The sequence below is a fragment of a genome, unplaced genomic scaffold, assembly GCF_019419815.1.
Source record: "Pyrus x bretschneideri cultivar Hongxiangsu unplaced genomic scaffold, Pyrus_bretschneideri_v1 Contig18, whole genome shotgun sequence".
Lineage (NCBI taxonomy): Eukaryota > Viridiplantae > Streptophyta > Magnoliopsida > Rosales > Rosaceae > Pyrus > Pyrus x bretschneideri.
Window position 1 is genome coordinate 3227 of NW_025999479.1, and position 10432 is coordinate 13658.

Consider the following 10432-nt stretch of genomic DNA (forward strand, 5'->3'; position numbering starts at 1 on the left):
CTAAGCAGACTGATTCTACAACTCCAACGATGTCTAACCAAACTATTGCTTTGGCTGGTTGCCTCCGGAAACCTCATCTAACCAGGCAATAGTCGTTTGTCTAATGTCAACCCAAATTTGTCTAACTAGACTGTATTCGTGCTAACAATTAGTAAAGCAATTAGTATTTTTCTCAAAAGGTGAAGGGTTCTCATAGAGCATTGATTTGCGTGTTGAGTTGAAGGTCCTCTTTACGTTGCAAATCCTCTTGTGATAATTTATGGACTGAATCAACAGTTCACCCAAAATATAATAATTATCAAGGGGCCTTGAAGTTCTCTAATAACAAGCATTTCATATAGAATTAACAGCAAATCTTATGCCTTCGTTGCATCATAACCTTGCATCAAACATGAACCATATCTGTGTGTCAATTCATCGGAATCGGTTACTGACATGGTCAAGTAATCGGTTCCGGCCTAATATAGCTGGGCCTGACCATGTCCAGTCCAAGTTTGTCCAACACTAACAAGAAAAAAAAAAGCAAACCAAAAAAAGATAAAGTACATGACAAAGCATCCACAATAGTATACAAACTGGTAGAATAATTACCAACTTATTCTCACACTGCATAGAATTTGGGACGGTAAAATAGAAAATTTCATCTAATTTTCCAGCACTCTCGAAATATATTCTTACCAGCTACAATATAAACTTGAAACCTTTGGAAATATTGTTCACGGGGCGGGTTTAGATACTTGAGACTCCTGCTGTTGTTTCCACTGCTCTGGTGTCAGAGCTTTCTTTATCGAGAGCGCATGAATCTCCTTCATCTCCTCTTCTAACGATGAATTTACCAGCCGATGCCTCTCCAGCAACCTCTTTCCTTCAAACTGCTCTGATACTATCTCAATAGCAAAGCTAGCACCACATCTGACAACCACGGACATTAAATTAAATAAAAAGATGAGGGAGAAAATAAGCACTCAGAAATTTCATAAATTAAATGGGAATTGCACGAAGTAACTTGCCCTCCAGATGTATCAATTACTTCCTGAAACACAAAAGTTCAAAAATAAATTAGAAACAAGAAATGACAGAGTCACAAAGCATTTGGACAGAATAAAAAAAACAAATGATTGCAATGCAAGTTTTTCCACAAAATCTTTTACAATAAAATGCATGAGCCATGAAAGATGAAAAAATAATAACAGCACTCAGTTCTGAAGGACTGGATGAAGCACATATTTCTCTATTTTTACTCCACTTTTTAACTTTTACAACTAGCAAACTGAAAATCTTAATTCAAGTGGTTGTTCTGCAGACCCGATTCCAGTGAGCATGCCAAAGTAGCTTAACCGCTCGCAGTAATCCCTTTCAGTAAATAAAGCCTTGGATCATATGTTTCCAAAAGCACCACACTGGCACTAGCATTCACCAATTTGATTGTCACCACCAAAATGTTGGAAAGAGAAATAATGGTCTGGTCAAACAATGATGTTAAGAACTGAAAAATCTAAGGGTTGCAAATTAATAGGGGCAAAGCATCCTTGGGAGGAACTTAAAAGCAACACACTGGCAGTAGCATTCACTAATTCGATTCTGCTTTGTTCAGTGGCTCGTCTGTGTAGCATCATTATCTAAATGGAATGTCTGAATTGCAGAAATTTGACATGGCAAGGAAGATATAAAACTATAAGAGTAGTTTTGCTGAGTTTATGCTGCAGCAAAGAAAATTGAAACTATACTACGAGGCCAAAGAGTGGCTGTTGACCTAAGTTAATCAATCGACTTTATAAAAAATTCCATGTTTTCTTACTTAGCAGCAATTAAAATAAAGCAAATACAATCAAAAGCTTGAAATGTCTTTAAAATTTAAGTAGGATTGCTGATGCACCAAACTTGTAACCTTGTAGGGTCTCTTATGTTTATAAATTAATAAACGGAAGAGCAAATCAGACAAGCAACTATTACAGGTAAAATATGTTAGCCAATATAAGCCACTTCCACACTGCATCTTACTTGACCAAATCTAGATTCATTTTATCAAAGCCTACGTAGTTTAGCACCACAATTACAGGACTTGTTGGGTATCAACCGTGGATCAAGTTTGTGCATACATTTAGATGCCTAGCACTACCCTTGATCAGATTGACCTCTTAAACGATCTTAACCGTAAATCAATGTCGTGCAGCTTCAACCATTGGAACACAATTCGAACCAATCAAGTACATGTCGAAAACAATTCGAACCAATGTAATACTGTTTAACATGCTTAAAATTCAATTACTATAAGATAATGGACCTACATAAAACCCTAGATTACCACAACACAAGTCCAATCCCTCGCTAAAGAATACTAAAGAATCTAAAGTGAAGTGCTAATCGAAGTTCGCCTAATTAAAAACTAATCTAAAGAGAACAGAGAGAAGCTTACGAGATGTGCAGGGTTCAGTTTTGACGTCAGTGAAGACTTCACTTGCTCCTTGGTCACTCCCATCTCTTTCTCTTGCTCTTTCTTTCTCTCTCTCCCTCCCTCCCTCTCCCTCCCTCCTAAGTTTTGTTTCGTTCACAACTCTCCGACTGAAGCGGCTTAAATCGGAGATTCTGCTTGGACGGAATGAATTTAAGGCCCACTGTGAAGCCCATACCCCTAGTGTCTTTTTCACGCTTGACCGCTACCAGGCACGGATACGGAAGCGAGAACGGGTGTTCGGGTCTAGTCAAGTTTAACATCATTGCCTTCATTCTCCTCGTTGAAAATTAGGAAACTAATGAAAAATATTTGAAAACTTTGCATTTTAACGATACGAACAAAATAAAGGATAATATAAATAGTACCAGGATTGATTTTTTAGTGTAAAAATGTGATTTTTTATTAAAGTAAACAGTACTAGGAACTTTTCGTTAAAGTTCCCTTGAAAATTAGGGTTGGTTCCGGTCGGATCTCGAACCAAAACCTAAAGCTCAAATCGCAAACCAATAATTTTTAGGATGGAATTTTACAACCCGAAACCCAACTGAATTTTTGGGATTCCCGAATTTCAGGGTGCCCAAAAGTTTTTTGACATTCGGATTGGTTCAGGATTGTGCCTTCAAGCCCTTTTTTATTTATTTATTTATTTATTTTTGGTAGTTCAAGCCCAAATTGTTGGGCTTTTTAAATTTTTTGGATTTTGGAAAGAATAAAAGATGTCCACCTGTTTGTGATAGTTCGGATTACGACTACATACTACAATTTTTAAGTTTCATGGAGCCCAAATTAATTAACCTAATTAGTCATTCCATCTCCAAGCTTCTGTAATCCAAGACCCCTTTTTTTAGCCCCTAGAATAATAACCAATTTTGACGGTGCCACTGGTGGCCCCACCAAAAGCATCCTTCCTACAACTATAATTCTTTTGCATCTTGAATCCCTAACCTGCAAGAAAAATAGAGTCCTCTCCCTCCACTCTTCAAACCCTTACTGGGTTTTTTGAATGTTTGCAAACATGCCCAAACCCAAAAACCTAGAAACCCCCATAAACCCTAAACCCAGAAAACCCTAGAAACCCCAAACTCAAAAATTATCCAGCCATTAGTTTTACAAAAACCCCAAATCATTAGTTTTTGAAAAAAAAACACATAATACCCAAAAATACAAAATCCATACCTTTAGGGTGTGTTTGATTGTGTGTGGTTTTCTTGTGACTTAGTGGCCAGCTGGAGTCAAGCGGATGGAGGAGGAATTGAGAGAGATGAGTGGATTCGAACAGAGTGCTACGGAGTGTTGAAGTCTGGAGGGATCGAGAATGAATGTGAGATGAAGATCCAAGCATCTAATGGTCCAAGTAATTAGTAAATTATAAATTAAAAATAAATAAATGTAATATATCAGTTTAGTTCGGATTCCCGAATCATTACAAAGAGAAGACCAAATCGCATACCAAAAATTTCAAGACCGATTCGATTTCGGGACCGAACGTTTAGGGATGTTTAGTTCGGGCATTTTTTGGGTTTGGTTTAGGGACGGGATCGGGACTGTTCAGGATTTTTGGGCTTTTTTCCACTCCTATTGAAAATAGTATGGACTCCAAATATAGGTATTATCGAGAGAGGATATGCTTTGACAAAAAAAGAAGAAGAAAAGAGGATATGCAGTTATCAATACCGGTTTTAAGTATGGTTGGTTTGGATCAGGATTCTGAACCGCTCCCTTTTGGGATGGGATTTCGAAGACTGATCCAGGACTGAAATTTCGGTATTCCCAAAATATTTTCTGTATTTCGGGATAGATTGAGATTGGATTTGTTCAATACCCATAAGTTAATTTGCTCACTTGTGAGTGAATATGAAAGTGCGGTTATAGCTTTAACCTCATTAGGGGTTTCTTTGAGGCAAAGAGTGATACACTTTCTCTCTTTTCTTCTAAGGAGGTTGGCCATCTAGGACGAATTGCACTAACATTCAATTCTCCTAGATCATCTGTCATGCCCTAAATCCGAAGTCGGTTATAAAAACTCGAACCCGAATCCGAAACACAAGTTAAAAACTAAATAATTAAAAGGAAATTGAAACGGGTTGCAAAAAAAATTTCCTCTTATAAAATAACTCATGATTCTTAAACAAATCAAGAACTCTTTACAATTCTACAGTAAATAGATAAATAAACATTCTATTCTCACAGCTAATTGATCTCATCCTGCCTACCCTCTTGAATGTCTTGTTCGTAAACCTGCATAACAATAGAGGGGTGAGCGTCAACAGCTCAGTGGGGATACAACCTTACCACAGTAAAATGACAATATTAAATTAAATGTCATGGAATCATATAACCAAATATCAAAACATTATTGATAAAAATGCATGAATGCAATGCAACTTCTTCAACTATTCCCGTTAACTTATATAATAAAGCATGTGGACCAGCACGTCCCATACCATGCATTTTACCACTACAGTGGTGGTTTGAATATTCTATTATACAAACTAACTCTCATAAGATATCCCAAGTTCATAAACCCTTTTTGTTAGTGATCTTATCTAATTCATTGATATTCAGCCCAAATTACCCACATCGACAATTTATCCCTCCAATATCCTATTCTAATGTGCACACCGGGCTCGCCTGGGACCTGGTTCACAATGAATAGATTCAACTACACAAAAAATCCTCTCCAATTACCCTAATTTCCAGACCAGTCTCAACACTTAAGTTCCAACCACATCAACATGAATGATGCACAAATAATATCATTACATCTTTTATATGCATCACAACATATTCCCAACAAATAGTATTCTAACAATAATTCCATAACTAATAACAAGTAAACATTTAACCGAAACAATTAGCCAATTAATATCCAACACATTAATCAACCAAAAAGATCAAGAATATGATCACACTTCACGAAATTTAATAAAATCAATTTCCGTAAAGGTTTGCCGTATTTCCCCTACCTGAATTCCAAAGCTAAAATGAAGATCCACGCCACTACTGGAATAGCTAAGCTTTACGTACTTATCCACATCACTACTGAAATAGCTAAATTCCACGTACTTGAGGAAGCTCCTCAATCGCTTCTAACACCATATATTTCCTCTACTCTCCTTTATTTTCTAATCTCTCTCTATATATATGTGTAGGTATGCATACAAGTATACACATACATATATATATATATATATATATCATATAGTATGCGTACAAACATATCGTTATAAATATATAGACACTTACATACACACACACACGTGAGCTGCAGAGCATGCATTGCATGCTAGCTCTTCTTGGAAAACAAATGGAGATGATCTCCTATTTATAGCAATAGGAGGCGGCTACAAACTACATGCCAACTAGTGTAGATTGACATCATATTGGTTCTGACCTAAACATGGCCAATCAGATAAAGGCTTGGGCACTAAGCAAGTCACCTGCTGGATATTTTTATCTCCACTTTGGATAATAGTTTCTCTGATACAAACACGTCCTACTAATAAAACCATGAGTCACTTACATCTCCTTTGCATGCATGTAAACTTACTGCCACCTCTAGTTTGTAGAAAGGTTGATTAACTTTTAGACTTCCACATGTAAAGAAAGGCCACCTCCTGCTTATATTTGTGTAGCAATTTGACTACCTCATCTAATCACTTTCCACCTAGCATGCTCTACTAACATGACAAATGTCTGTGCTGGCATGTTGGTTAATCCCATGTGGCAAACTTAGCCACTCAATGGCTGCCATGGGTCATCAATTCATTAGTCCAACTGTAAATTCTAATTTCATATGAACTTATGAAATGTATTTGTTGGAACACCCATTGTCCCACATCGGCCAAGAGGGAAGAGAGAAAGTACTTTAAATAGAATTACCTTACTCTAACTAACATTAAGGTTTTTGTGATAAAACCCCACACCTGAGGATTGTGCAGGTGGTTAAGTGGGGACGGTATCGGTGTTGTTGGAGTAGTCCCTCGACCCGTACAAAGATCTTTTCAATAAATAAGTTTTCAAATACTTCTCTTCTTTACTAAGAAATTCTCGGGTCTCACAATCCACGCACCTTAAAACAAATTTCGTTCTCGACATTTAGAAAATCCTATATTTCTAAGTTCAGACGTGATAAAATAAACTTTTGTTTAGCAGTTCGACCCTTGCTTAATATGCAGAACTACAACACCTGACAATATCCTTATCGTTTACAACAATGTCTCGAACACTTCATCTAAGAGCTACCAATCTTACTCAGTAGTACTACAAACCATGAAAAATCAGTTATCTTCTATAACTGATTTGAATGCACAAAGAATCTTCTCAATCTCCACCAATGCAAGAATTATTCAAAAGCTTAATTAACATCAATTTTATTCATAATCCATTCTCGATTGGCTTCATTTCTTCATTTTTAAGCGTAAAGCATCCAGCCATGCACACCGTCTACCATCACTCCTAAATGTATTCTTCCAAAATCTTAAGTCCAGAAGTGAACCACAACAAACTCAATTTCTAACTGTGGAATAGCAAATATATAACGGAAAACAGAGATTCATATGAGTTTAGTAACCAGTTTTAATACCAATCATAGGGACTACTACTATAAACCTTGAAGAGTAGTACTAAAAACCATGAATGATCAGTTGTCAACCCTTAATTTCCATTAATATATCTTCTTCGAAACTTAATACTAACTAATTCCTTAAATCAAATTCATAATAACGATAGGGAGCCATCACCATATATTTTCTTTTTCTTCATATCCGTATTCTTAAAATATGAGTTGAACTAAACCCCACCATTTTGTTCCTGTCACCTTCAAAAGAAAAGATATATTGCAACTAGCGGTAAGCTCTAGGAAATTCTCCATCACCAATCCCCATTTGCATTGTCAACTCTCAACTATGCAATATTTACTTTGTAATCAAAGAACCATTGAAGTCTTTATCCCACAAGTGTATCACAATACTATTTTTAACTAGCGAGTTTTAAATATAATGTCATCAATATCAATTTGTAAGATCTCATCTCAAATATCCTCAAAGGAGTTCAACTTAAAGTGAATACTCTTCCAAGTATTTCTATAAATTCGTACATGCAATACTTATATCTCCAAATCCAAAATAATTAAATCCTCTTTGAAGAGTTACCACTAAATCACATGTTGAAAAACTAAAATTTTACAGTAATCTATCACTGTGACATCCCACATCGCCTAGGGGAGTGATCCTTAAATGTATATTCCCATCTCTACCTAGCACGAGGTCTTTTGGGAGCTCACTAGCTTCGGGTTCCGTAGGAATTCCGAAGTTAAGCAAGAAGGGGGCTAGAGCAATCCCATGATGGGTGACCCATTGGGAAGTTGCTCGTGAGTTCCCAAAAATAAAACCGTGAGGGAATGGTAAGCCCAAAGCGGACAATATTGTGCTATGGTGGTGGAGCGGGCCCGGGAAGTGATTCACCCCGGGCCGGGATGTGACAATTTGGTATTAGAGCCTAACCTTGGTCGCGTGTGTGCCGACGAAGATGTCGGGCCCCTAAGGGGGGTGGATTGTGACATCCCACATTGTCTAGGGGAGTGATCCTTAAATGTATATTCCCATCTCTACCTAGCACGAGGCCTTTTGGGAGCTCACTGGCTTCGGGTTCCGTAAAAACTCCGAAGTTAAGTGAGAAGGGGGCTAGAGCAATCCCATGATGGGTGACCCACTGGGAAGTTGCTCGTGAGTTCCCAAAAACAAAACCGTGAGGGAATGGTAAGCCCAAAGCGGACAATATCGTGCTACGGTGGTGAAGCGGGCCCGGGAAGTGATCCACCCTAGGCCGGAATGTGACAATCACTTTATCTGAAACTAATTCTATGATTCCACTAAACAACCAATATTCCAAATGATCTCACTATTCTAATCCTCTACTTACCAACAACTTCAACCCCGTATTAATTTACCAAGGACAATAATCTTACATTCTCCAATAATTTCATCTTATGTACTTCTACTAGGAGACTAAATTCCACGTCACATTGGTAAATTTATTTCTTAAACCTACAAACCCAAAACTCCATAGGGATAATTCATGGTACTGGAGTTGTTCAATTTGAGTTGGTAATACACAGACGTCATACATATTCATGCCTCAGGAATTAGATCATTTAATTCATGACTCACCAGTAATATTCATTAAGCCACAAAGATATTTGTGTACAAGACACTCTTAGCTCCAATAATTACTTCCCTTAGTCATATAAGTACAATGCATCATAAGCACAATGCATCATAAGCCCTTTGTTTTGTATTCCAATGGTCGATAACCTTATGCATACTAATTAAACTACTGAAATAAGATCATCCAACTCCAAAAATTCATCAACTTTAATACATGTCAAGCCAATAAGAATTCTCTAATAGTGTTATTTTCACCATATATAATTCATATACCTAGCTAATATTTGATGTGATATATTCTAATACACAAATTAAATCCTATAATTGTAGTATGTGTAAGTAGGGATCGTTCTAGGCTGGAGATTAGAAGGGATGCTAATCTACTCAAATTAAACTCTAAAATGCTAAACTAGACTCAATAACAGAAAATTAGACTCTTATGACTCAAAACAAACTAAAAAGACTCAAAACAGCACAAAATAATCAAATAGACTCAAACTAGACACTAAAGGATGATTTGGACAAAAATTACTTTTAACTAGACTCAAAACACTTAAAAACACAAGTTTGGACTGATTCTAACTAATTTGACAGAACAAAGTAAAGGGGATTGGGTTTTTTGACAAATTTAAAGTAAAGACAAACAGATTTTAAAGACTCTAAACAACTTGGACGGAATTGGGTGAAATACGGGTGAATGGCTAGCTAGAGGGTTCATCTCCACACATGACACATATGCATATAAATCGATTTCTAGTTATCATTCCTATAAACCATGAACCTTAATACCTCAGATTAACCGTGAACAACACTAATTAACCCTCAGATTTTCCTTAAGTCATTGAATTGGATGGAATACACATCGGCAACCAAATTATTCTTCAAAAGTCCCCTACATGAACAACATAATAGAGATACAATCAAAGATCATTAAGCTTTGTGAAAATCATAAGTATTGAGAGGAATTAGGACTCCAAATCACCAAAGAACAATGACACTCTCAATCAGATTCCAGGGAGGACAAGGAATGGTCGTTGTGGCAGATTCTAGAACTTCTAGAAGGGTTACATGTGGCATAAACTTAGGGCCTAAAAATAAGGCTTCTAGAACCTAATATGTAGGTGATTTAATGTGAAAATGAGTCCTCTTTGCAACTGGAATTAAGGTAGGAAAAGATTAGGTTAGGATAAGATAAGATAAGGTTGGATAAGGTTTGGATAAGATAAGGTTGTTTGGATAATGTTCCTTCTTTGTAGCTGATTCCTTATCTTCCAAGTCTTTGATTTAATTCTTCCAGATGTTAAACACATTCCTAGCCCATCCACCTTGATCCATGCATGTGCAATCCATTCCAAGCCCAAAATTGCTCTAAAATGCTCCAAATTGCACTTTCTTGCCAACTTTGTCAATTGAACCTAAAAACACACGAAAATAGCTTAAATCACTATAATAAATAGAAACTAACTTACTAAATGCAACGAAACAAGCTAACAAAGTCGCATAAATATGCTCCTATCAAATTCCCCTACACTTAGCTTTTGCTAGTCCCCGAGCAAAACAAAGAAAACAAAACATAACCTAATCCTTCCAACAATTGCCTCAGGGATTTTCAATGCAACTTGACATGTTAAAAATCACTACTCCCACAAATTTTAGCTATCATGACCCTCAGGCATATACTTAACCGTAGTCATCACTCACTAGTTTGCATTTAATCAATTAAAACAACATTTTGATTGTAGTAACAGGCCTTAGAGAATCTCTCAATTCCTCACCGGATATATTCTCTATTTTCACACAGATTTTCCGA

The 10432-nt window shown here is 36.7% G+C and overlaps 1 protein-coding gene across 1 annotated transcript; it reads right to left on the bottom strand.

Annotated features, from left to right (window-relative positions):
* Nucleotides 1–547: 547 nt before the first annotated feature.
* On the bottom strand, nucleotides 548–2546 carry LOC103926853 (protein BOLA2-like). Its single transcript, XM_048582060.1, has 3 exons — nucleotides 2417–2546; nucleotides 1011–1033; nucleotides 548–912 (listed from the first exon to the last, which is right to left on the bottom strand). Exons 1-3 carry the CDS (start codon nucleotides 2477–2479, stop codon nucleotides 717–719), a joined length of 282 nt encoding a protein of 93 aa, XP_048438017.1. The 5' UTR covers nucleotides 2480–2546; the 3' UTR covers nucleotides 548–716.
* Nucleotides 2547–10432: the final 7886 nt, after the last annotated feature.